Source organism: Tachyglossus aculeatus, chromosome 1, assembly GCF_015852505.1.
Source record: "Tachyglossus aculeatus isolate mTacAcu1 chromosome 1, mTacAcu1.pri, whole genome shotgun sequence".
NCBI lineage: Eukaryota > Metazoa > Chordata > Mammalia > Monotremata > Tachyglossidae > Tachyglossus > Tachyglossus aculeatus.
In genome coordinates this window covers 143,070,068-143,098,063 of record NC_052066.1, presented here as the reverse complement: position 1 = coordinate 143,098,063, position 27,996 = coordinate 143,070,068, and the positions used below count along the sequence as shown (strand labels likewise).

At 53.3% G+C, this 27,996-nt stretch overlaps 1 protein-coding gene across 1 annotated transcript in view; it reads right to left on the bottom strand.

The window, feature by feature from the left end:
• Positions 1–169: 169 nt before the first annotated feature.
• Positions 170–27,996, bottom strand: part of LOC119930374 (protein AHNAK2-like) — an 83,600-nt gene continuing 55,773 nt past the window's right edge. Inside the window, exons 6-7 of the mRNA XM_038748711.1 lie at positions 26,878–27,059; positions 170–21,758 (exon numbers count right to left, since the gene is read on the bottom strand). Of these exons, the coding sequence (XP_038604639.1) occupies positions 1,095–21,758; positions 26,878–27,059 (20,846 nt within the window). The 3' untranslated portion in view covers positions 170–1,094. The remainder of the gene's footprint in view (positions 21,759–26,877; positions 27,060–27,996) is intronic.

Here is a 27,996-nt window from a genome sequence, read left to right as displayed (position 1 = left end):
AACTATCCACTAGGTAGTCCCAAGGGCTGTTATCAGCTCTAGACCAGCAACCCCGGGCCGTCGGATCAGTCCATGAATTTCCCAGGTTCGGTCACAAACCCCTAAGGGCCTGATGATTCGGGGGTTCAGTGGTTTTTATGCTTTAGAAGAAAACTCATGACTGCTGAAATGGTGTTTCTGCATTTATTTCCCATCCTGATAACCGCAAGCCAAGGTTACATTCCACGCTCTAGCTGGTCCGTGACATGGAGTGAGGCGGGTGGCACGGTTACCCAATGTGCATTTGTTGAAGCCCGGATAGAAACGCAAAGACCAAGAACCACTGCATCCCATTTTCAGGGAAGCTCCAGGGAAGTGGATTCGCATACGTTTCCACAGACATCACTCCAGGCGCCCTCTTGCCCACATTCCCTAGGCAACCTTTCTGTTGCCCTTCCATTTTCACTTCCATATTCTTGCTTTTAAGATCAATATGCTTTGCTTGACATTCTGAACTCCCTAGACCTTGTCTTTGAGATAAGATATCTTGTCACTCACCCCAAAGCAAAAGCACTTACAAGCGTGATTGTCTAGCAATAAAAATAAAGAACTATCTACTCACCAGAAAGCAACTTCAGGTGAAATTGGGATAGCTTACATCCCCTCTTACTCTTCTCCTGGTATCTGCCACAGCCCTTTCCAGAAAGAAGCTATCATCTAAACTCTAAATGTTACATTTCTGGGAATGATGTGGGACAAAGTCCTTTTTCTGTTTCTTCCAGCTGACAGTTTTGAGGGGATCTTTATCCTCCCGTGCGTCCCGTCCTAACCCATTTCTGCTGGGCCCCACGTCTTCAGGCCGCTGGCCCAAAGCTGCCTCCTGTGAGAAAGCAGGTGCTTTCTTCAGCTTGGTTTCGGCCGCCCTTTCTGTGAGTTTCGGAGACAGTCTCGAGGGATTGTCAGGAGGGAGGCTTCTCTTTGGTTTCCGCTTCAGATTTGGTTCTGTGTTGAATCATCTTAATGTGAACGCGGAGGAAACGGAGAGTGGTGTGAGTTTCCCCTTCTTCTTTCAGATTGGGTCTTTCTGTCTCCGTCGGGATTAATCTCGTGTGTCCTCATTTGGTCTCCGGTGGAGGAATGTTTTTACCGTCTGTCTTTTTCTCTCCTTCTAGCAAGATTAACTCAGTTCTTGCTGACGACGTTACGATCTCTCCCAAGACTTGAGCCTCACCGGGAGCCTCTGCCGAATCGCCTTCTCCCATTTTCTCTTCTGGGGAGAGACTCTCCTGAGCATCAAAAAAAGTAGTAGCTGACTCGGTGTCCCCAGATTCATCCGGTGACTTCTTCTCTCTGAGGTCGGCCCCGTCCTCCTCGGGGCTCTGACCCTTTTTGGATGGAGACGATGAAAAGCTTAGCTTGGGAAATCGGAACCAGCTCGCTTTCTCCTGTTTCTTCGGTGACTCCATCTCAGCCACGGCCTCTGTCGGAGTCGATACTTGAACCTCGACGTTGGGATCTGAGCCGCTTTCGTCGACCGAAGAGGAAAATCCAATGCTTGGAAGCCAGAACCGGAACAAGCCAGAGGGCTTTTTGCTTTCGGATTTCTCTTTGGGAGATTGGAGAGGTTTCTCTTCCTTTTCAAGAGGTGTGGCGGCTTGGCTGTCATCGGAGGGGAACTCGAGAATTTCTGCCGGTTCCCCGTCTGAACCGCTGTCTAGGTGTTGACGAGAAGACTCGACCTCAAATGTAAACGTTTTCAATTTGGGCAAGCTGACATCGGATGATATGATCTCATAGGGTTCCCTGGTATCCAGGTGGAGGGATTCCTTGACCACATCTGTCCTGGGAAGATCTGGTCTCAGACTCTCATCAGAAAGTTCTCCAGTTTCAGCGTCAGAACCTGTACAGCTGACTTCCACTTGCTCTGGGCCACTTGGCCCTACGTGGGAGGGCGACTCGGGGATTTTCACCTTGAGCAGCGAGAACCCGTAGGAGGGCATCTGAACCTCTGTGGAAGGAATCTCAGATTCTCGCACTATCTGGGTGGAACAAGTCTCTTGCCCCGTGAGGTCAACGTACTCTGTGGTTATGATGTTTTCGATGGTCACTTCTTGGCTCGTGACCCGGGCCCCCTGGATATGCACTCGGACCTTGGAGATGGAAGAGTCTGCCGCAGAGAGGTCCACCTCCATATGGCGGCCATCTGGGTCAGGAGAAGGCAGGGTGGGAACTGCAGTCTTCTGGACGCTTACCCCCCAGACTTCTGGGGCTTCTTTGTGGAGGGCTATTTCAATGTCTGTCCCGGGGCCTCTCACCTGGTGTTCAGTAGAAACTGCTCCAGTGACGGGGGCACTGAAAGTAAACTTGGGCACCTTCAATTTGGGAATTTTAAGGATTTCTGTAGGCCTCGGCTGCTCTCCGGCCATCTCGTCCCAAGACAGTTTTGACAGTATTTCTGAAACCGAACCCAGAGACCCTCCAGCTCCTGAGACTTGGATTTTGGACTCGGAGAACCCTACCTCCACCCTCGTTGAAGCTTCTTTTGACCCTGGAAGAGACCCGTCCCATGGAGGAAGAGCCATCTTGTCTTCTTGAATGTTAGAGGCCACCTCTGCTTCGGACCCCTTGCCTTCAGAGGTGGTGAGACCCAACCTGGCCACTTTAACTTTTGGCAAGTGAAGTTTAGGGCCCTCTACTCCCTCGACTTTTGTAGTTTGCCCTAGGACCCGAGTGTCTGTCATTCCAATCGCTGCTTCACTTTCAGGGCAAGAAACCTCAGCTTCTGCTGCGGGCAGACTGACGTCACCTTTAGTTCCCTTCCCAGAGGACCAGCCAAAGGCCGGCATGCTGAATCTGGGCATTTTGAACTTGCCATCTTTGGCCTCGGCTCCCAGTTTGATCTCACCCTCGACCTTGCCAGCCTCTACTGCCATGTCTGGTGGCTGGACATCCACCTTGGCCTTGGGGAGGGTCACATCCACTCTAGGGATGCTGGCATCCATCTTGGGGGCCTTGACATCTGCTTTAGCCATTTTGATGCTGGGAATTTGGGTCTTCCATCCTGACGTCTTGGCGGATCCCTCGGGGGCCTCGGGCACTGAGACCTCGAGGGTAGGGACGTCCACAGAGGCCCCTCCCAAGTCTGTGCTGACCTTAGGCAGGGTGACATCCACGTCAGACTGAGTGACGCTAATGGCGGCCTCTGGGCCCTTGCCTTTGGACAATGTGATGTCGAACATCGGCTTCTGGAAGCCGGGCAGCTGGATGTCTCCTGCTCTGGGATCCAGCTCCTTGGCAGTGACTTTCATGGAGGGGCCTTTGAGGGTGCTGTCTGGGCCCTGGAGCTGGATGGAGCTTTGAGTCTCAGTTTCTGATGTACAAAGCTGTGATGTGGTGTCCAAACCTTTGCCCTCAATGTTAAGTTTCAGGACATCAGCATAGGTTTTGGGGTCTGGGTGGGCTATATGCTCCCCTGCCTCCCCCAAATGTAGGGATGCCGCTTCTGGTGCTGTTACACACAAATGTCCTCCAAGGACTGGCGTTTTGGTGTCCGGAGAACCAATGTCAGGTTCTTGAACTTCTGGAAGGCTCATTTGGCCTTTTAAACTTTCTCTTCCTGTTGTCGTAGCCGGATCGACTTCGATTTCACCCAGCGTGGTGGCTGGAGGAACATAGCCGGGAGCTTCAAGATCAAGTGAACGGCGTTTGTCTTTAGTGGAGGAGCGACCGAAGCTAGGCATTCTGAACTTGGGCATCCTGAACCAGCTCTCATGACCCTCTGGCGTGGTCCCACCTGTCTGTGGCTCCCCTGCTGCTTTCCCACCCGAGGTGCCCACCTCAGGCCCTCGAGGGTCCGCTCCCTCTATGTCTACAGAGGGGACACCAACGTCCGCCTGTGGAGACACGAGTTTGGACGTCGCCTCTGTCAGTGGTTTCTGGGATGTGTCGCCCGAGACAGCCACAGCTACACTGGGGCAGGCCAGGGAAATTTCCACTGTTGGCGTTTCAGGGGAAATCACTCTAGGATCTCCTGCCACCTTTGCCGAGGAGATGGTCCCTTGGGATTTGGAGAGCTTGACGCCCGTGTCCGGCTCTTGGCCTTCAGGATAGGACAGACCAAGCTTCAGCTTCTGGGAGAAACCGGGCAAGGTGATCTTTTTGTCCAGTCGTTCCACTCTCAACTCTGACCCTTCCACCTCTAGGCTTGCTGCTGGGGCTGCAAGGTGTCCGGCGGGTATCTCTGGACTTTTCAGCAGAGTGGGGCCTTCTGCCTTGGGCAGCGGCGGTTGGTCAGTAGCAGTTTTGGACTGACTGGCATGGGCATCTCCTGCTGCTAGGGGTGAGTCATGCTTGGGAGAAAGGAGACCAGCTGTGGACTGGTCGATGTCCAGGTCTGCTGGAGGAGCTGGGAAAGATCCCAAACTGATTCCTGCTCCTTCTGCCTTGCCCCCAGTGGGGCCACTATCACCTCCAGAGAGGTCCAGGGCCTCTGCCTCAGCTCCAGGATGGGCAGTGTCGCCCTCTCCCCTCGGCAGGCCGGATCCAGCTTTATGAACCTTCATTTTTGAGAGGCTGATCTTGGGCATGGTGAAATGTGGCTTTTTGAGTTTCCCCTTCTGGACATCTCTCTCCGGAGACCCTTCTGGACTCATTTCCAGTTTGGGCCGGAAGACCTCTCCCTCTTCCAGAATGCCTTCTGAATCCAGAGATGGGTCCGGCGCCGCTTCCTCCAGGCTGGGCTGGGGGTCGGGGGTTGGATCAGCCTCTTTTTTGGGGGACCAGCTGAAAGAAGGCAACTTGAACTTGGGCATCTTGAATGGGCTGCCCTTCCCTTCCTGAATGTGGTCTTCGGGTTTGTCGCCTTCTGGTTTCACACTTTGAGCCACCTCAGTTCCTGGAGTTTCTGTGTCCGGGAGGTCCGCTTCTCCTTGGGACATGCCAAACTGGCCTTCAGATCCCTCTGCTTCTGGAACAGAAACTCCAAATCTCGGTCTGTAGAATCGAGGAAACTTAACCTTCCCATCCAGCGACTCAAGATTCACCTCTACTTCTCCAGTCTCGAAGCCGGGTGAGGTCAGTGAGCCTTCCGCCTCGGTTGCCTTCATCTGAATGGAGCCTTCTCCCGTGGGAATACCTGGTGGCGACTCCAGGGAAAACCCAGAAGGAAAGTCTGATTCAGGGGCAGTCACCTGGTATCTGGTGAGGGTGATGGGCTCTTTGATTTCTGGGCCTCCTGCATGAGATCCACTGATATCAAGCTTAGTGAAAGTCAATCCTGGGAAACCCACTTTAGGTAATGGAACGCTTCTCGCTTCTCCAGAACCGGGAGGAAGATTCCCGTCTCCATCCCGGCTGGAGACCGGTTCTGGGACAGCCGTTCCCTTGGCGTCAGATTCTACATTTGGAAGAGCTGTCACACCCTCTTCTCCTGAAACACCAGAGTGGGATTTAGTGCTCTTGCCTTTGGAAAGTGAGACTCTGGGCATTTTGAAATGGGGCAATTTCATTTTGCTCTTCTCGCCACCTTTTCCGGGTGAAAGAGTCAACTCCAAGTCGGGGTCTGGATCCTGTTCATCCATTCCAGCGAGGCTGAGGTCTGTGTCCACCCGGGCCAGTGGGGCCAATGCGGCGGGCTCTTTAGAACCAACATCAACATCAGGCAGATCGCCAACGGGCTTGCTGGTGGACCAGCCAAATCCTGGCATGCTGAATTTGGGCATCTTGAATTTCCTATCTTTACCATCGGTGTCCTTCTCTGCTGGTCTGGTGTCCGCTTCATCCTTCACAACTTCGATACCAGAATCAGCTTTGGGGAGGGAAACATCGACATCTAGGGTGCAGATTTCAAACTGAGGCACCTGAGCACCCTCAGATGGGCCACTGACCATGACTGAGGCAGTCCCGTCAAGTTTGGGAGGATGGGAAAGTTCTGGGATTGGGACACCATGGGACAGGGACCCCCTAAGGTCAGTTCCTACCGTTAGGCCCTGGGCCTCCGGAATGTCAACGGTAGGCTCCGACACCTTGAGGTCAGTGGCTGGTCCTGTGACCTCAACTTGGGAAGGTGGAAGTGAGACATCTGCCTCAACCTTGGAGAGACTTGAATCCACATGATCACCTCGGTCACGGCTTGTAGACAAACCAAATGAAGGCATTTTTAGCTTGGGCATTTTGAATTTACTGTCTTTGACCTGAGTATCTTTGACATCCAGTTTGATCTCTCCCTCCACCTTGGTGGGCTTGACCAATGCTCCTGGGCCCTGGACATCGGCCTCAATGTTGGGGAGGCCCACATCTACACTGGGGGTGCTGACATCCATCCTGGGAGCCTTGACATCTGCTTTGGGCATTTTAACGTGGGGTATTTGTATCTTCCATCCTGGTGTCTCAGCAGAAGCCTCAGGGACATCTGGCCCCGTGACCTCGAGGCTTGGGGCATCCACGGAAACCTCTCCCATGGCTATGCTGACCTTGGGTAGAGAGACATCCACATCGGGCTGGGTGGCGCTGATGGTGGCTTCCGGGCCCTTGCCTTTGGGCAAAGAGATGCCGACCTTTGGCTTCTGAAAGCCAGACGTTGTAATTTTTTCATCGAGTCCCTCCGCACGGATGTCCGGCCTCTCCAGAGTGACCTCTGCCAAAGGAGACTTGAAGCTGAAATCTGGGCCCTTGAACCGGACAGAGCCTTCTACCGAGGGCTGCTTGATGTCCACCTGTGGCAGGCGGAGGTCTGTCCCTCCGGCCACATCCACAGGAGATGAGATGTCAGTCTTAGGGAGTCTGAAATCCACATCACCCTCAGGAGCCTTGATTTGGCCCTTCGAAAAGCTAATGCTGGGCATCTTCACATTTGGTATCTGACCTTTGATCTCTATTGTTCCTGCCTTGCCTTTGAATTCTCTGGCAGCGTCCTCTTGATCTGGCAGCTTGACGTCCAGTTCTCTGCCTGTTACCTCCATGTGACCAGGGGGAAGGGAAGCGTCTACATGTCCCGATGGCAGAGTGACCTGGGCCTGAGGACTCTTGACCTTGGGCATCTTGACACTTGGCATCTTGAGTTCAGGCCCCTCGAGTTTGATTTTCTCCCCAGCTTTCCCCACGGATGTTGTCACGTCCGAGTCAAGCCTGGGGGTTGTAATGTCCACTCCGGTCAGACTGACCTCTGCATCCCCTCTGGGGGTTGGGAGGGTCACCTGGGAGCCCTTGAGGCTGGTGTCCACTTCACCCACTGAACCTGAGTCTTTGCTGGAGGACCAGCCAAAGCCTGGCATGCTGAATCTGGGCATTTTAAACTTGGCATCTTTGGCCTCGGCTCCCTTGGCACCCAGTTTGATCTCACCCTCCACCTTTCCAGCCTTGATTGTCACGTCTGGTCTCTGGAGATGTGCTTCGACGCTGGGAGGGGTCACATCCACACTGGGGGTGCTGACTTCCATCTTGGGGCCCTTGACATCTGCTTTGGGCATTTTGACACTGGGACTTTGGATCTTCCATCCTGATGTCTTGGCAGAGGCCTCAGGGACTTTGGGCTCCGGGAGCTCAAGGCTTGGGGCATCCACGGAGATTCCTCCCACGACCATGCTGACCTTGGACAGGGAGATGTCCACGTCTTTCTGGGTGACACTGATGGCGACTTCTGGGCCCTTGCCTTTAGGTAAGGAGGTGCCAGACTTTGGTTTCTGGAAGCCAGGTATTGTAATCTTCTTATCGAGGGCTCCTGCTCTAATGTCCTGACCCTCCAGGGTGACCTTTGCCAAAGGTGCCTTGAGGTCGAAGTCTGGGCCCTTGACCCGGACAGAGCCTTCCACTGAGGGCTGCTTGACGTCCACTTGTGGCAGGCTGAGGTCTGTCCCTCTGGCCACGTCGACTTGAGGCAAGGAGATGTCCACGGCAGGGACATTAACTTCAACCAGAGGGAGGCTGGGGTCCACGCCTCCCTTGGGAGATTTAAGTTCGCCTTTGGAATAGCTGATGCCAGGCATCTTGATCTTTGGCATATGCCCTTTGATTCCTAGGGTTCCCACCTTGCCTTTGAGTTCTCCAGCAATGCCCTCCGTGCCTGGTAGCTGGATGCTCAGGTCTCTTCCTGTGACCTCAGTGTCACTGGAGGGAAGAGAAACATCCACTTCTCCTGATGGCAGAGTCACTTGGGCCTGGGGACTCTTGACTTCGGGCATCGTGACACCTGACAACTTGACTTCAGGACCCTCAAGTTTAATTTTTTCCCCAGATTTCCCCACAGCTGTTTTCACATCCACATCGATCTTGGGGGCCGGAATGCCCACACCGGTCAAGTTGACTTCCGAGTCTACTTTAGGGGTTGGGAGGGTCACCTGGGGGCCTTTTATGGTGGTGTCCACTTCCCCCACCGGAGCCGAGTCTTTGCTGGAGGACCAGCCAAAGGCCGGCATGCTAAATCTGGGCATTTTAAATCGACTGTCTTTGGCTTTGGCTTCCTCAGCTCCTAGTTGGATCTCGCCCTCCACCTTGCTAACTTTGAAGGTTGTGCCTGGGCCCTGGACATCCATCTCGACTTTGGGGAGGGTCACATCCACTCCAGGGATGTTGACGTCCATCTTGGTGGCCTTGACCTCTGCTTTGGGTATTTTGATGCTGGGCATTTGAATCTTCTGTCCCGATGCCTCAGGGGCTTCTGGAACTGAAACTTCAAGGCTCGGGGTGTCCACAGGGACCCCTCCCACAGACGCTTTGACCTCAGAAAGAGAGGTGTCCAGGTCGGGCTGGGCAACACCGATGGCAATCTCGGGATCCTTCCCTTTGGATAACGAGACGCTGAACTTTGGTTTCTGGAATCTGGGCATTGTGATCTTCATATCAAGGCCTTCCATTTTGATGTCCGGTGCCTCCAGGGTGACCTCCGCCGAAGGAGCTTTGAGATCAACGTCTGGGCCCTTGACCTGGACAGAGCCTTCCACCGAAGATTTCTTGACATCCACCTGAGGCAGTCTGAGATCTGCCCCTATGGTCACATCCTCGTGCGGTGTAGGGACGTCCACAGCGGGGATGCTGACCTCGGCCTTGGGGAGAACAAGATCTAAGCCTCCCTCTGGAGCTTTAACTTTGCCTTTGGAAAAGCTAATACTGGGCATCTTGACCTTTTCCATGTGACCTGTGATCCCTATTGTGCCTTTCTTGCCTTTGAGCTCTCCAGCAACACTCTCCGTGTCTGGCGGCTTGACATCCATGTCTCCGCCTTTGACCTCGATGTCACTGGAGGGACGAGAAACATCCACTCGTCCCGATGGCAGAGTGACTTGGGCCTGGGGACTCTTGACCTTGGGCATCTTGACACTTGGCATCTTGATCTCAGTCCCCTTGAGTTTGATTTTCTCCCCCAATTTTCCAACAGAAGTTGTCACATCCATGTCAAGGGTGGAACCTGTCACATCCACTTTGGGCAGGCTGCCTTCTGTTTCAACACCGGTGGTTGGGAGGGTCACCTGGAGGCCCTTGAGGCTGGCATCCACGTCCCCTACTGGGCTTGATTCTTTGCCGGAGGACCAGCCAAAAGCTGGCATGCTGAATTTGGGCATTTTGAATTTGCCATCTTTTGCCTCGGCTCCCTGGGCTCCCAGTTTGATCTCTCCCTCTGTCTTGCCAGGTACAGCTGCTGTGCTCAATTCTTGAATGTCCACGTCGACCTTGGGGCAGGTAACATCCACACCGGGGGTGCTGATGTCCACCCTGGGATCCTTAACATCTCCTTTGGGCATTTTGACAGTGGGCATTTGGATCTTCCATTCTGACGCCTTGGTAGATGCCTTAGGGGCTTCAGGTGTCGAGACCTCGAGACTCGGGGCTTCCACAGAGACCCCGCCCATGGCCGTGCTGACCTTGGGCAGAGAGCCGTCCAGGTCGGGCTGGGCAATGCTGACGGTGGCCTCCAGGCTCTTGCCCTTGGGCAATGAGATGCCCAACTTTGGTTTCTGGAAGTCAGGCATTTTGATTTTATCGAGTCCTTCCACTCCGACATCTGGCCCCTTCAGTGTGGCTTCCACTGAAGGAGACTTGAGGTCAACAACTGGGTCCTTGAATTGGACAGAACCTTCCACCGAGGGCTGCTTGACATCCACCTGTGCCAGGCTGAGCTCTATTTCTCCAGCCACGTGGGGTGCAGGGATGTCCATGGTGGGGCCACTGACCTCGGCCTTGGGGAGGCTGAGGTCCACACTGCCCTCAGGAGCTTTGGTTTGGCCCTTTGCAAAGCTAATGCCGGGCATCTTGACCTTTGGCATGTGACCTTTGATCCCTATCATGCCTGTCTTGCCTCTGAGTTCTCCGACAACACTCTCCGTGTCTGGCAGCTTGACCTCCAGGTCTCCGCCTTTGAGCTCTATGTCACTGGAGGGAAGGGAAACATCCACTTGTTCCAATGGCAGAGTGACTTGGGCCTGGGGACTCTTGACCTTGGGAATCTTGAGACTTGGAGACTTAACTTCAGGCCCCTCGACTTTGATTTTCTCACCTGCTTTACCCGTGGTCACTGTCACATCCACATCGAGCCCAGGTGTTGTCATGTCCACTCTGGGCGAGCTGACTTCCACAGCCACACTGGGGGTTGGGAGGGTCACCTGGGGACCCTTGAGACTGGCATCAACTCCCCCTTCCGCACCTGAGTCCCTGGGGGTGGACCGGCCAAAGGCAGGCATGCTGAATTTGGGCATTTTAAACTTGCTGTCTTTATCCTCAGCTCCCTTGACTCCCAGTTTAATCTCGCCCTCCACCTTGCTGTCCTCGACCTCTGCACTTAGTCCCTGGATATCCACTTCGACTCTGGGGAGGGTCACATCCACGCTAGGGGAGCTGACGTCTACCTTAGGGACCTTGACATCGGCTTTGGTCATTTTGAAGCTGGGCATTTGGATCTTCCATCCCGATGTCTCAGTTGACGCCTCAGGGGCTTTGGGCACTGAAAGTTCAAGGCTTGGGGCACCCACGGAGACCCCTCCCATGGCCATGCTGACCTCGGTCAAGGGGATGTCCTGGTCAGGCTGGGGAATGATGACGGAAGCCTCGGGGCTCTTGTCTTTGGGCAGTGAGATCCCGAACTTTGGCTTCTGGAAGCTGGGCATTTTAATCTTCCTACCGAGGCCTTCCCCTCCAACTTCCGGCCCCTCCAGGGTGGCATCCGCTGAAGGCGCCTTGAGGTCAGCGTCTGGGCCCTTGACCTGGACAGAACCTTCCACCAAAGGCTGCTTGATATCCACCTGCGCCAAGCTGAGATCTGCTCCTCTGGTCACATCCACGTGGGGTGTGGGGATGTCCACAGTGGGGACGCTGACCTCGGCCTTGGGGAGGCTGAGATCCACGCCACTCTCGGAAGCATTGATTTGGTCCTTTGAAAAGCTGATGCTGGGCATCTTGACCTTTGGCATGTGACCTTTGATCCCTATCATGCCTGTCTTGCCTTTGAGTTCTCCGACAACACTCTCCGTGTCTGGCAGCTTGACATCCAGGTCTCCGCCTTTGAGCTCTATGTCACTGGAGGGAAGAGAAACGTCCACTTGTCCCGATGGCAGAGTGATCTGGGCCTCGGGACTCTTGACTTTGGGAATCTCAACACTCGGCAACTTAACTTCAGGCCCCTCAAGTGTGACTTTCTCTCCTGCTTTCCCCATAGAGGCTGTCACGTCCACTTCAGGCTGGCTGAATTCTGCATCCACACGAGGTACCGGAATGGTCACCTGGGGGTCCTTGAGGCTTCTGTCCACTTCCTTCACTGACCCTGAGTCTTTGCTGGAGGACCAGCCAAAGGCAGGCATGCTGAATTTGGGCATTTTGAACTTGCCATCTTTGTCCTTGGCTCCCTCGTCTCCCAGTTTGATCTCTCCCTCCATCTTTGCAGTCTCAACTGCCACACTCGGAGTCTGGATGTCCACTTCAACCTTGGGGAGGGTCACGTCCACTCTGGGGATGCTGACATCTACCTTGGAAGCCTTTACATCTGCTTTGGGCATTTTGACACTGGGCATTTGGATCTCCCGTCCCGGTGTATCAGGTGACACCTCGGGGGCTTCTGGCATTGAGACCTCGAGGCCTGAGGCATCCACAGAGACCCCTCCCACAGACGCACTGACCTTGGGCAGGGAGACATCCTTGTCAACCTTGGTGATGCTAATGGTGGCCTCAAGGCCTTTGTCCTTTGACAGCGACACGCCAAACTTAGGTTTCTGGAAGCTAGGCATTTCGATCTTCTTTTTGAGGCCTTCCACTCTGACATCTGGCCCCTCCAGAGTGACCTCTGATGGTGGAATATCTGGGCTCTTGCCCTGGACAGAGCCTGCCACTGCCGGCTGCTTGATATCCACCTGTGGATGGCTGAAATCTGACCCTCCGGCAACATCAATGTTGGGCATGGAGATGTCCACAGTGGGGACGCTGACCTCAGCCTTGGGGAGACTGAGGTCGACACTACCCTCGGGAGCTTTTATGTCACCCTTGGAAAAGCTAATGCTGGGCATCATGACCTTTGGCATGTGACCTTGGATCCCTTTTGTGACTGTCTTTCCTTTAAGGTCTCCTCCTACAAACTCTCTGTCTGGCAGCTTGATGCCCAAATCTCCATCTTTGACCTCAACATCACCAGAGGGAAGAGAAACGTCCATTTGACCCAATGGTAAAGTTGGCTGGGCCTGAGGACTCTTAACCCTGGGCGTCTTGACAGATGGAATCTTAACTTCAGGTCCCTCGAGTTTTCCTTCTTTCCCCATTTTTCCCTCGGAAGCTGTTACAGTCATGTCGAGGCTGGGGGCAGTCAGCTCTGCTCCGTGGTGACTTATGTCCATTTCCATACTTGCGGTTGGGGGGGTCACTTGGGGGCCCTGAAGGCTGAGGTCCACTCCAGCTGCTGGGACTGAGCCTCTGCTGGTTGACAAACCAAAGCTGGGCATGCTGAATTTGGGCATTTTGAACTTGCCATCTTTGGCCTCGGCCCCCTCGGCTCTCAGTTTGGTCTTGCCTTCCAGCTTCCCAGCCTTGACCAGATTGCCTGATCCCTGGATATCCACTTCAACCTTGGGGAGGGTGACATCCATGCTGGAGGGGATGATGTCTGGGGCCTCGACATCGGGTATGGGCATTTTAACGCTGGGCATTGGAATCTTCGATCCATAAATCTCAGCGGATGCGTCGGGGACTTGGGGCACTGAGACCTCGAGACCTGGGGTACCCACAGAGACCTCTCCCGTGGTGGCACTGACTTCAGGCAGGGAGATGGGCATATCTGGTGGTTCGATGATGATGATGGCATCAGGGTCCTTGCCTTTAGGTGAAGAGAAGCCGAATTTTGGTTTCTGAAATCTGGGCATTGTGATCTTCTTACAGAGGCCTTCTGCTCTGATGTCCGGACCCTCCAGGGTGACCTCTGCCAAAGATGCTTTGAGATCGACGTCTGGGCCCTTGACCTGGACAGAACCTTCCAACGAGGGCTGCTTGATGTCCACCTGTGTCAGGCTGAGGTCTGTCCCTCCGGTCACGTCCATTTGGGGCATGGAGACGTCCACGGTGGGGACCCTGATTTCGACCATAGAAAGACTCGGGTCCACGCCTCCCTTGGGAGATTTAACTTCACCTTTGGAATAGCTGAAGCTTGGCATCTTGATCTTTGGCATATGCCCTTTGATTCCTATGGTTTCCATCTTGCCTTTGAGTTCTCCAGCAATTTCCTCTGTGCCTGACAGCTTGACACCCAGGTCTCCACCTGTGACCTTGATGTCACTGGATGGAAGTGAAACGTCCACGTCTCCCGATGGCAGAATGACTTGGGTCTGGGGACTCTTGACTTCGGGAATCTTGACGCTTGGCATTTTGACTTTGGGACCCTCAAGTTTGATTTTCTCTCCTGCTTTTCCAACAGATGCTGTCGTGTCCACCTCAAGGCTGGGGGCCGCCAATTCCGTTCCCGGGAGGCTGAGAGCCGTATCCACAGAGGTTGCAGGAAGGGTTACCTGGGAATCCTTGAGGCTGGCATCCAATTCCCCCACTTGGCCTGAGTCTTTGCTGGAGGACCAGCCGAAGGCTGGCATGCTGAATTTGGGCAATTTGAATTTGCCATCTTTGGCCTCGGCTCCCTTGGCTCCCAGTTTGATTTCACCCTCCACCTTGCCAACTTCGACTGTCATGCCCGGTCCCTGGATGTCCACCTCGACCTTGGGGAGGGTTAAGTCAACACTGGGGGTGCTGATGTCTATCTCGGGGTCCTTGGCGTCAGCTTTGGGAATTTCAATACTGGACATTTCGATCTTCCTTTCTGACATCTTTGTGGATGCCTCAGGAGTTTCTGGCCCCGAGACTTTGAGGCTCGGAGCATCCACAGAGACCCCTCCCATGGCTGTGCTGACTTTGGGCAGGGAAATGTCCAAGTCAGGCTGGGCGATGCTGATGGAGGCCTCGGGGCCTTCACCTTTGGACAGTGAGATGCCAAACTTTGGTTTCTGGAAGCTAGGCATTTTGATCTTCTTGCCGAGATCTTCCACTCCCACATCCGGCTCCTCTAAGGTGACCTCTGATGGAGAAACCTTGAGGTCAATGTCTGGGCCCTTGGCCTGGAGAGAGCCCTCCACTGTGGGCAGTTTGACATCCACCTTTGGAAGGCTAAGGTCTGTCCCTGTAGCCAAGTCAACGTTGGAGGTGGAGATGTCTACTGTCGGGATGCTGACCTCAGCCTTGGGGAGACTGAGGTCGACGCTGCCCTCAGGCACTTTGACATCTCCTTTGGAAAAACCTATGCTGGGCATCTTGACCTTTGGCATGTGACCTTTGAGCCCTATGAACCCTGTCTTGCCTTTGAGATCTCCCCCAGCGACCTCCTTATCTGGCAGCTTAATGCCCAGGTCTTCACCTTTGACCTCGATGTCACTGGAGGGAAGAGAAATGTCCACTTGTCCTGATGGCAGAGTGACTTGGGCCTGGGGACTCTTGATCTTGGGAATTTTGACACTTGGCATTTTGACTTCAGGCCCCTCGAGTTTTCCTGTCTCACCTACTTTTCCCACAGATGCTGTCATGCCCACATCGAGGCTGGGGGATGTCATTCCCGCTCCTGGGAGGCTGATATCTGCATCCACATGAGGTATTGGAATGGTCACCTGGGGGTCCTTGAGGCTGGCGTCCACTTCCCCCACCGGGCCTGAGTCTTTGCTGGAGGACCAGCCGAAGGCCGGCATACTGAATTTGGGCACTTTGAACTTGGTGTCTTTGGTCTCGACTCCCTTGGCTCCCAGTTTGATCTCACCCTCCACCTTGCCAACTGGGACTGCCATGCCTGGTCCCTGGACATCCACCTCCACCTTGGAGATGGTCAGGTCCATGCTGGATGTGCTGATGTCCAGCTCAGGGGCTTTGGCATCTACTTTGGGCATTTGGATCTTCCATTCCGATGTCTCGGTGGTCCCCTCAGGGGCTTTGGGCACCGAGACCTTGAGGCTCGAGGTGTCCACGGAGACCCCTTCCGTGGCTGTGCTGACCTCGGGAAGGGCAACGTCAATATGGGGCTGAGTGATCCTGATGGAGGCCTCGGGGCCCTTGACCTTTGGCAATGAGATGCCAAATTTTGGTTTCTGGAAGCTAGGCATTTTAATCTTCTTACCTAGGCCTTCCACTTCCATGCCTGGCCCCTCCAACTTGACCTCCGCTGAAGGCGCCTTGAGGTCGACATCTGGGATCTTGACCTGGACAGAACCTTCCACTGAGGGCTGCTTGATGTCCACGTGGGGCAGGCTGAGGCCTGTCCCTCCAGCCACTTCTACATGGGGTGCAGGGATATCCCCAGTGGGGATGCTGACTTCAGTTTTAGGGAGACCAAGGTCCATGCTACCTTTGGGAGTTTGAACATCTCCCTTGGGAAAGCCAATGCTGGGCATCTTGACCTTTGGCATGTGACCTGTGATCCCTACTGTGCCTGGCTTGCCTTTGAGTTCTCCAACAGCACCCTTTGTGTCTGGCAGTTCGACTTGCAGGTCTCCCCCTTTGACCTCAATGTCACTGGAGGGAAGAGAAACATCCACTTGCCCCGATGGCAGAGTGACTTGGGCCTGGGGACTCTTGACCTTGGGAATCTTGACAGCTGGCATCTTGACATCAGGTCCCTCGAGTTTGATTTTCTCCCCTGCTTTTCCCACGGAGGCTTCTACGTCCACTTTGAGGCTGGGAGCCGTCGCCTCCACTCCACGCAGGCTGACCTCTGCACCCACTATGGAAGTCGGGAGGGTCACCTGGGGACCCTTGAAGCTTGCATCCACTTTCCCCGCTGGGCCAGTTTCTCTGCTAGAGGACCAGCCGAAGGTGGGCATGCTGAATCTGGGCATTTTGAACTTGCCGTCTTTGGCTTCAGCGACTTTGGCTCCCAGTTCGATCTCGCCCTCTATCTTGCCAGCCTCGACCACCACACCGGGTCCCTCGATGTCTGCCTTGACTTTGGGGAGAGTCACATCCACACCAGAGGAGCTGATGTCCAGCTCAGGGGCCTTGATGTCAGCTTGGGGCATTTTGATGCTGGGCATTTGAATCTTCGATCCCGATGTCTTGATGGAAGCCTCAGGAACTTCAGGTCCTGAGACCTTGGGGCTCGGGGCATCCACAGATACCCCTCCCACGGCTGCACTGACCTTGGGACCTAGGGAGACATCTACATCGGGCTGAGCTATGCTGATGGAGGCCTTGGTGCCCTTGCCTTTGGGCAATGGGATGCCGAATTTTGGTTTCTGGAAACCTGGCATTTTTATCTTCTTTTCGAGGCCTTCCACCCTGATGTCTGTCCCTTCCATGGTGACCTCCCCCGAAGGAGCCTTGAGGTCAATATCTGGGGTCTTGACCTGGACAGGGCCTTCCAATGTGGGCTGTTTCACTTCCACCTTTGGCAGGCTGATGTCAACATGGGGCATGGTGGTGTCTGCGGTAGAGACACTGAGCTCGGGTTTGGGGAGACTGAGGTCCACGCTGCCCTTGACTTCTCCCTTAGAAAAGCTAATGGCGGGCGTCTTGACCTTTGGCATATGACCTTTGATCCCCATCATGCCTGTCTTGCCTTTGAGTTCACCGGCAAGACTCTCAGGGTCTGGCAGCTTTACTCCTAGTTCTCCCCCTTTGACCTCCAGCTCACCAGATGGAACTGATATGTCCACTTGTCCCGATGGCAGAGTGACTTGGGCCTGGGGACTCTTGACTTCGGACATCTTGACACTTGGCATCTTGAGTTCAGGCCCCTCGAGTTTGATTTTCTCTCCAGCTTTTCCCACGGATGTTGTCACATCGAGGCTGGGGGTCGTCATCTCCACTCTGGGCAGGCTGAGTTCCGCGTCCCCTTGAAGTGTTGGAATGGTCACTTGGAGGCCCTTGGTGGTGTCCATTTCTCCCGCCGGGGTTGCGTCTTTGCTGGAAGACCAGCCAAAGCCCGGCATGCTGAATCTGGGCATTTTAAACCTGCTGTCTTTGGCTTCGGCTCCCTTGGCACCCAGTTTGATATCACCCTCCATCTTGCCAGCCTTGATTGCCACATCTGGTCCCTGGATGTCCAACTCGGCCTTGGGCAAGGCGACATCCACACTGGGGGTCTTGACATCTGCTTTGGGCATTTTGACGCCGGGGATTTGGATCTTCCGTCCTGAAGTCTCAGCAGACCCCCCAGAGTCTTCTAGCCCCAAGCCCTTGAGGCTCGAGGCATCCCCAGAGACCTCTCCCACATCTGCGCTGATCTTGGGCAGGGAGACATCCAGGTCAGGCTGGGCAATGCTGATGGTGACCTCAGGGTCCTTGCCTTTGGGCAAAGAGACGCCAAACTTTGGTTTCTGGAAGTGGGGTAGTGTAATCTTCTTATCGAGGCCTTCCACTCTGACATCCGGCCCTTCCAAGGTGACCTCCGCAGAAGGAGCTGTGTGGTCAATGTCTGGACTCTTGATATCCACCGAAGGCTGTTTGATGTCCACCTGTGGTAGGCCGAGGTCTGTCCCTCCGGCCACTTCCATGTGGGGCTCGGGGATGTCCACAGTGGGGATGCTGAAGTCCTTGCTGCCTTTGGGAGCTTTGGCTTCACCCTTCAAAAAGCTAATGCTGGGCATCTTGACCTTTGGCATGTGACCTTTGATCCCTAGCGTGCCTTTCTTGCCTTTGAGGTCACCAGCAGTACTCTCTGGGTCTGGTACCGTGACATCCAGGTCTACGCCTTTGATCTCAATGTCACCGGAGGGAAGAGAAACGTCCATTTGTCCAGATGGCAAAGTGACTTGGGCCTGGGGTCCCTTGACCTTGGGCATGCTGACACTTGGAATCTTGACTTCAGGACCCTCAAGTTTGCCTTTCTCCCCCACTTTTCCCACGGATGGTGTCACATCCATGTCCAGGCTGGGGGCCGTCACGTCCGCTCCAGGCAAGCTGAGCTTTGCATCCACACTCGGGATTGGAATGGACACTTGGGGGCCCTTGAAGGTGGTGTCCACCTCCACTACCGGGCCTGAGTCTTTGCTGGAGGACCGGCCAAAGGCCGGCATGCTGAATCTAGGCATTTTGAACTTGGTGTCTCTGGCCGTGGCTCCCTTGGCTCCCACTATGATCTCACCCTCTATCTTGCCGGCCTTGCCTGCTATTTCTGGTCCCTGGATGTCCACCTCGACTTTGGGGAAGGACACGTCCACACTGGGGGCACTGACGTCCATCTTGGGGGCTTTGACGTCAGCTTTGGGCAATTTGACACTGGGCATTTGGATCTTCCATCCCGACATCTCGCCGGATGCCTCAGGGGCTTTGGACTCTGGGAGCTCGAGGCTTGGGGCATCCACGGAGACCCCTTCGATGCCCACCCCGACTTTGGGCAAGGAAGCATCCAGGTCGGGTTGTGTGATGCTGACATCAACTTCGGGTCTCTTTCCTCTGGGCATTGAGATGCCAAACTTTGGTTTCTGGAAGCCAGGCATCTTAATCTTATCGAGGCCTTCCGCTCTGACATCCGGTCCCTCCAGGGTGACCTCTGCCGAAGGTGCCTTGATGTCAATGTCTGGGCCCTTGAAACGCACAGAACCTTCCATCAAGGGCTGTTTGATGTCCACCTGTGGAAGGGTGAGGTCTGCCCCTCCGGACACATCCACGTGGGGTGCAGGAATGTCCACAGTAGAGACACTAAGCTCTGACTTGGGGAGACTGAGGTCCACACCTCCCTGGGGAGCTTTGAATTCCCCTTTGGGAAAGCTAATGCTGGGCATCTTGACCTTTGGCATGTGACCTTTGATCCCTATCATGCCCGTCTTGCTTTTGAGTTCACCGTCAATGCCCTCTGGATCGGGCAGCTTGACACCCAGGTCTGCCCCCTTGACCTCCGCCTCACCAGCTGGAAAAGAAATGTCCATTTGTCCAGATGGCAGAGTGACTTCAGCCTGTGGAGTCTTGATATCTGGAGACTTGACACTTGGCATCTTAATTTGAGGCCCCTTGAGTTTGCCTTTTTCCATCCTGCTTTCTACAGACATTGACCCACTGACCTCTAGACTGGGGGCTGTCACTGCCACTCCAGGCAGGCTGAGGTCCGAGTCCACGCTAGGGGTTGGGAGGGTCACCTCGACACTCTTAAGACTGGCACCTGCTTGTACTGCTGGGCCTGAGTCTTTGCTGGAGGACCAGCCAAAGGCTGGCATGCTAAATCTGGGCATTTTGAATTTGCTATCTTTGACTTCTGCTCCCTTGGTTCCCAGTTTGATCTCACCCTCCACCTTGCCGGCCTTAACCATCGCGCCCGGTCCCTGCGTGTCTACTTCGACCTTGGGAAGGGTCACATCCACGCCGGGGGTCTTAGCGTCTGCTTTGGGCATTTTGACGCTGGGCATTTGAATCTTCCGCCCCGATACCTCGGCCGACACCTCAGGGGCTTCTGGTATCGAGACCTCGAGGCTTGCGATGTCCACGGAGACCCCTCCCACAGCTGCCCTGACTTCAGGCAGGGAGACGTCCACGTCTTTCTGGGTGATGCTGATGGCAACCTCGGGGCTCTTTCCTTTGGGCAATGACATGCCAAACTTTGGCTTCTGGAAGCCAGGCATTTTGAACTTCTTATCAAGGCCTTCCATTTTGATGTCCGGCCCCTCCAGGGTGACCTCTGATGAAGGAGCCTTGAGGTCGACATCTAGGCCCTTGATCCGGACAGAGCCTTCCACCGAGGGCTGCTTGACATCCACCTGTGGCAGGCTATCTGCCCCTCCAGTCACGTCCACGTGGGGCACGGAGATGTCCACAGTGGGGATACTGACCTCAGCTTTGGGGAGACTGAGATCCACTCCAGCCTCGGGAGCTTTGATTTCGCCCTTTGAAAACCTAATGCTGGGCATCTTGACCTTAGGTGAGTGCTCTTTCTCTTCTACTCCCTCAAGTTTGACTTTTATCTCCCCAAACTTTCCTTTGTCTCTAGTGACGCCTGGCTCTCCCGCTTCAATATCTCCATCTTTTGAGGGGATTGAACCATCTCCCTGTATTCCCCGCTTTTGCACATCCCCTGGTCCCTTGCTTGGGGACCACGCAAACGATGGCATTTTGAATTTTGGCATTTTCAGTTTGCTGTCTTTGGTCTCCATTCCCTTCTCTGCAACTTTCACTTCTCCCTCCTGAACTGAAGCTTCTTCTCCACGCCCTTTTGCCTGCATCCTCACATCCACAGTGGGGCCTCTGAGGTCCAGTCCCGGTGTCCTGACCTCAATTTCCAGTTCTGAGGACTCCTTGGTGCTGGGCTTTTGGATCTTCCAGCCTGCAACTCCCTCCGGGATCGCCACCTCCTTTCTTTCGGGGGCTGACACTCCAGTCAGGGCCATCCCTTCCACCAACCCTTTCTGCTGGCTGGTATCCCACTGGGGTCTGGTGATTCTCTCCTCCATGTCGGATACTTTTTCATGGGAAAAGCCAAACTTCGGCACTTGTAAATTGGGGATTTTAACTCTTATTTCTGGCAGGTCGCCCATCCCATCTGCCTCTTCTTTGGGGTCTTGCAGAGTTAGCTTAGCAATTCCAATTTCCAGGCCTTGAAGTGTCCACAATCCTTCCTCCAGTTTCTCTTTTCCATGAACTTCCTGTCCGGTCCCATCCACAGCCCCTTTCTCCCTTACGGTATCCAGAATCATCTGTGCATCCTCTCTTGCCCGGGTGGTCATTTTCTCGGTTGGGAGCCGTCCTTGGGGCATTTCAATGTCAACGTCAGGGCTGGTCTTGATCCGTAGCTTTAACCCATCGCCCACGTGGCCCAGGCCCCCGGGTACCTCTTCGAGGTCAACTCCTAGTTTGACATCGCTGCTCTCATCTGGCTGAGGAGGAGCCCGCCCCCTTCCCATCTGCCATTGTAGGTCCAGCTTTTGGTCTTGGGCATCTCTGGACTGGAGTGTGCTCTCCCCAGAAGTGGGCACGCTGGCTGTGAGGGCCCGGCCGTCTTCAGGATCCGACTTTCTGGGCATCCAGAATCCAATGTTAGGGAAGCGCAGCCTCCTCTGGCTCCCGGGTTTCCCCCTGCGGTGGGTCTCGTCCTTTTGGAACTGGGATTCTGTGTCCGTGCTGGTGGGGGATACGTCTCTGCCACTTTCCTCATAGGCATCTGATGTGCTGTGGGACCTCCGGGGGCCCGAGGCCTTCTTGCTTTTCATTGACTGGAATTTTGGCCATGATAATCTCTCTTTCTTGGGCCTCTTGGTTCTCCCTTCCCTTTGGTGTACGAGTAATTTCTCTCTGTCCTCTTCTTCAGCCGCCTTTTCCATCAGCCCCGGGGTTTCTTCTCTCCTCTGGCCCGAGATTCTTCTTCCCTGCAATGACAAAGGTTTCCTCAGTATTTCCTTGTTTCATTTTTACAGAAATGAAAATGTCATCATCAGAGATGGGGAGAGAGAGTGAGGGAGGGAGGGAAAGTGAGAAAGAGAAAGAGAGAAAATCGTCAACACTCAAACACTCATGCTCTCTCCCATCCTGCCCTGAGAAAAAAAGAAATGGGACTCCTTTTTTGCATACAAGCGTCTATCAGGATGCAGGCTCAATTCACTGCCCCCAACTCTCCGTAGTGCTGCGGTCTGGAGGGGATGGGTCTTCTCTCCCGACACAGGCAGGTTAGAAGTTTTTCTGACTACTTTCTGAGTGGGCAAACCCAAGGTAGGAAACTGGAAGCCCACTGCCTCTTACTTGAGAAGAGACATTTATAAATATTTTCTGTCTGTGTTCCTACCTCACTAGATTGTCAGTTTCCCAAAGACAGGGTCCATATGCTAGGGACTTAACTTAGTAGGAGAAAGGCCCAGGATCATCAATAGTGGATAAAGATATGAAGGATTTATGCCAGGACTTTGAATGCCAAAGAGCAGACTGGCTAAATTGGGGCATTTGTGTGTGGCTGAGTGCTATTTTTCCTGGGAGCGGCCAAAATGGGGCGGGGAGGGGAGTTGCAGAGCTGATGGCCATTTTGAGAAGGGGTGGCCTGACTTGTTGGGGTCACTAAGAGGTGTCTGTTGCAATAACAGTAATAATAATAATAATAGTAATAATGGTATTTGCTAAGTGCTTACTATGTGCCAGGCACTATACTAAACTCTGGGACAGATTCAAGTAAATTGAGTTGAACACAGTCCCTGTCCCATTTGGGGATTATAGTCTCAATCCCCATTTTCCAGATGAGGTAACTGAGGCCCAGAGAAGTGAAGTGGCTTGCCCAAGATCACCCAGCAGACAAGTGGCAGAGCCAGGGTTAGAACCCACGACCTTCTGATTCCAAGGTCTGTGCTCTGCCCATTATGTAGGGCATAGTGAAAGTTGCATTTTCGTAGCTATGAGGGTGACCAGGTTGTACATAAATCTTACTGAACCCCATCTGGGCCAGCCAAGTATTGGGGACCACCATTGGTCTCAGAGTCCTCTCCTGAGTGCTCAGTAGAGTTCAACAGAAGAAATATACACACTGACTACCCTCCAGGAGCTTACAGTCCACTAGCTACAGTCCATCAGGTCCGACCTCCCCAAAGTCTCTTCCCCCCTTTCTCCAACCCCCCGGCTCTCAACACTCTCTGCTACTCTCCCATCCTTCCCAGCGGTATCCTCAGAGGAACTCTCCTCTCTCCTCTCAAGTGCTACTCCGGCCACCTGTGCTTCTGACCCCATTCCCTCTCATCTTATGAAATCTCTCGCTCCATCCCTTCTCCCCTCCTTAACTTCCATCTTCAACCACTCACTCTCGACTGGTTCCTTCCCCTCTGCCTTCAAACATGCCCATGTCTCTCCCATCCTTAAAAAACCCTCTCTTGACCCCACCTCACCTTCTAGTTATCGTCCCAAATCCCTCCTACCATTCCTTTCCAAACTCCTTGAACGAGTTGTCTACACGCGCTGCCTAGAATTCCTCAACAACAACTCTCTCCTCGACCCCCTCCAGTCTGGCTTCCGTCCCCTTCATTCCACGGAAACTGCCCTCTTAAAGGTCACCAATGACCTCCTGCTTGCCAAATCCAATGGCTCATATTCTGTCCTAGTCCTCCTCGACCTCTCAGCTGCCTTTGACACTGTGGACCACCCCCTTCTCCTCAACACGCTATCTGACCTTGGCTTCACAGACTCCGTCCTCTCCTGGTTCTCCTCTTATCTCTCCGGTCGTTCATTCTCAGTCTCTTTTGCAGGCTCCTCCTTCCCCTCCCATCCTCTTAATGTGGGGGTTCCCCAAGGTTCAGTGCTTGGTCCCCTTCTGTTCTCAATCTACACTCACTCCCTTGGTGACCTCATTCGCTCCCACGGCTTCTACTATCATCTCTACGCTGATGACACCCAGATCTACATCTCTGCCCCTGCTCTCTCCCCTTCCCTCCAGGCTCGCATCTCCTCCTGCCTTCAGGACATCTCCATCTGGATGTCTGCCCGCCACCTAAAGCTCGACATGTCAAAGACTGAGCTCCTTGTCTTCCCTCCCAAACCTTGTCCTCTCCCTGACTTTCCCATCTCTGTTGACGGCACTACCATGCTTCCCGTCTCACAAGCCCACAACCTTGGTGTCGTACTCGACTCCACTCTCTCATTCACCCCTCACATCCAAGTCGTCACCAAAACCTGCCGGTCTCAGCTCCGCAACATTGCCAAGATCCGCCCTTTCCTCTCCATCCAAACCGCTACCCTGCTCATTCAAGCTCTCATCCTATCCCGTCTGGACTACTGCACCAGCCTTCTCTCTGATCTCCCATCCTCGTGTCTCTCTCCACTTCAATCCATACTTCATGCTGCTGCCCAGATTATCTTTGTCCAGAAACGCCCTGGGCATATTACTCCCCTCCTCAAAAACCTCCAGTGGCTACCAATCAATCTGCGCATCAGGCAGAAACTCCTCACCCTGGGCTTCAAGGCTGTCCATCCCCTCGCCCCCTCCTACCTCACCTCCCTTCTCTCCTTCTACTGCCCAGCCCGCACCCTCCGCTTCTCCACCGCTAATCTCCTCACCGTGCCTCGTTCTCGCCTGTCCTGCCATCGACCCCCGGCCCACCTCATCCCCCGGGCCTGGAATGCCCTCCCTCTGCCCATCCGCCAAGCTAGCTCTCTTCCTCCCTTCAAGGCCCTGCTGAGAGCTCACCTCCTCCAGGAGGCCTTCCCAGACTGAGCCCCTTCCTTCCTCTCCCCCTCGTCCCCCACTCCATCCCCCCATCTTACCTCCTTCCCTTCCCCACAGCACCTGTATATATGTATATATGGTTGTACATATTTATTACTCTATTTATTTATTTATTTATTTATTTTACTTGTACATTTCTAACCTATTCATTTTATTTTGTTGGTATGTTTGGTTTTGTTCTCTGTCTCCCCCTTTTAGACTGTGAGCCCACTGTTGGGTAGGGACTGTCTCTATGTGTTGCCAATTTGTACTTCCCAAGCGCTTAGTACAGTGCTCTGCACATAGTAAGTGCTCAATAAATACGATTGATTGATTGATTGATTGATAGCCTGGAAGCTCCTTGTGGCGGGCATCATGTTCTACCATTATGTCTACCATCTTTCTTGGGCCTCTTGGTTCTCCCTTCCCTTTGGTGTATGAGCAATTTCTCTCTGTCCTCTTCTTCAGCCGCCTTTTCCATCAGCCCCGGGGTTTCTTCTCTCCTCTATTTGAGGAAGCAGTGTGACTTAGTGGATAGACCACAGGCCTGGGAGTCAGAAGATCATAATCCCAAATCTACCACTTGTCGGCTGTGTGGCCTTGGGCAAATCACTTCACTTCTCTGTGCCTCAGTTACCTCATCTGTAAAATTCATTCATTCAATTGTATTTATTGAGCACTTACGGAGTGCAGAGCACTGTACTAAGCACTTGGGAAATACAATTCAGCAACAAATAGAGACAATCCCTGCCCACAGTGGGCTCACAGTCTGGGACTAAGACTATGAGCCCTATATGGGACAGGGACTGTGTCCAACCTGGTTTGCTTGTACCAACTCCAGCACTTAGTACAGTGCCTGGCACATAGTAAGCAATTAACAAATACCATTATTATTATTATTACTCTTCCAAGTCCTTGATTCAGTGCTCTGAACACAAAAAGTGCTCAAACCATTGATTGATTGATTGATTGGAATTAGGTGGGCAAACACTATTTACAAATAGTGAGCTTTGCCTGATGAGAAGAGCAGCAGGTTGGGATCAGGAGCCTCAGGGTCCAGTCCCAGCTCTGCCACCATTCATTCAATCGTATTTATTGAACACTTACTGGGTGCAGAGCACTGTACTAAGCACTTGGAAAGTACAATTCAGCAACAAATAGAGACAATCCCTACCCAATGGCAAGATACTGAACTTCTGTGGGTTTCAGTTCCCTCGTCTATAAACTGGGGACATCACTTCTCCCTCTCTTAAAGATTGTGTGGAAGAGGGACAAGTTCTGATTTAACCTCAGTGCTTAGCACTGAGCTTTAGCACAAAGTAAGTACTTACTAAAGGGCAAAATAAGTAGAGGGAGCGGAAGGAAGAACAGAGATATATTAGGATAGTAAATATATCAGGATGAAAATGGCTGAAAAACTGAATATGAAATCTAAATTTACAAAGATCCATAAGTAGTGCTGAGGATAGGCCTGATTTATATGTGTGTGTGTGGCTGAGGGTAGCGTTGTGTTGGTGTAATTGATGTGTTGAGAATTAATCATGGAGGTCTTCCAGGTGGAGAGGGTATTTTCAGGAGGGCTTGGAAGATGAGATGGTATGGTGGATTTGGGAGTAAGAGAGTTCCTGGCTGGAGGAACAGGGAAAGCGAGAGGTGGGAGAAGGGCAACAGTCAGGTACTCATGGAAGGTCAGTTGGGGAGGAGCAGAGACTGAGAACTGAGGGGTGACCAGCAAGTGGAACGGATTTGAAGGGTGGAGAGAGCCTGTGAAGAGCCTTGAAACTAAGATTGGAGTTACTGCTTGATGGCAGCGAGAGATGGGGAACCACTGGAGGGGCTGGAGGAGTGAAGAGATGCAGGCTGAGCAACATTTCTGGAAGATGATTCCTGCAGGAATATAACATGTAGTAAGAGTCCAAGTCAGAGAGTGGCTGGAGGCAGAGAGGCCAGCAGGACCACCATGTAACAAGAACTTGGATGAAGGAGGGAGCCATCTGGGTGCGGAAGAAGGGGTAGATCCAGGAGGCTGACATCGCACAAGGAGTTGCCTGGCCTGATGGGGTTAAATGCCCCTCCTCAGAGTCGGCTGCTGCCTCTCCCCCTCACCAACCTCACTCCCTGCTCCGTGTCCAGTGTCAAGGCCCATCACTACCATGACCGTTTTATCCAAAGTAGCCTTTCACCCTTTATTGACAGTTGTCTCTCCTCTGGAGTTCACTTGGCATCCGCTCAGCCAGAGAAGAGGCAGGGTGGTACCTGAGGCAGTATTTCACATGACTCTTGTGGCTCTGAGGAGAGGGAGATCGCCCTACCTGTTTTGCAGTTCCTTTCTGATCCTCTGCCGCGGGCTGGGTTGGCCCCTGGCCCTCTTTCCCGGAAAGTCTGCGCTTGAGACTGAACTGGACTTTGTACGGCTCAGAATGCTGGAGAATCTTGAGGGCGTCTTCATATTTAATATTGTCAAAGAATATTGTGGCACTGAGAAGCTGATCCCCTGAAAGAGAAAGAACACATGGCCCTCAGCTCTGGGCCCCTCTTCCCCCAAATCCCTGCCAGGAGGGTCGAGGGCAGGTCTTTGCAGCACCCGTGGAGAAACTCACAGCCCAGAGAGGGTGAGCGGTTTGCCCGAGGTCACACAGCTAATTGACGTCTCAGATGAGACTGAAACCCGCATCTCCCTTCACCCCATCAGAGGCTGTCACCACAACCCCTTGGGATAACACTGTCTCAAGTTGATCGGGAGAGTTTTCAACTTCAAAATAGGAATGAAACTGCGCGGCTCACCCTCCTCCCTTCTTCCTTTCCCACAAGCTCCTCAACACCCTTCTCTGGATAACTAGGGAGAGGGTACCCTGAGATGGTATCTAATCCTGGATCTGCCACTCTCCTGCTTTTTTAAATAGTATTTTTAAGTACTTACTGTGTGCCAGGCACTGTACTAAGTGCTGGGGTAAATGCAAGCTAATCAGGTTGGACACAGTCCATTTCCCATGTGGGGTTCACAGTCATAATCTCCATTTTACAGATGAAGTAATGAGGCATAGAGAAGTTAAGTGACTTGCCCAAGGTCACGTAGTAGACAAGTGGCAGAGCTGGAATTAGAACCCAGGCCCTTCTGACTCCCAGCCCCATGCTCTATTCACTAGGCCACACTGCTTCTCTGGCTTGACTTTGGGCTTGTCGCTTCATTTATATGGGCCTCAGTTCCTCATCTGTAAAATGGGGATAAAGTTGACCTGCTCTCCCCACCCACTAACCATGAGCTCCAAGTGGGTCAGGAACTCTGTCTGACTTGATTATCGTGTATCTACCCAGCATTTAATACAGGTCTTGGCACATAGTGAGCACTTAACATATACCACAAGGATTAATTATTATTTATTATCATTATAAATAATTAATATACTTAATCAATTAATATAAATAATAAT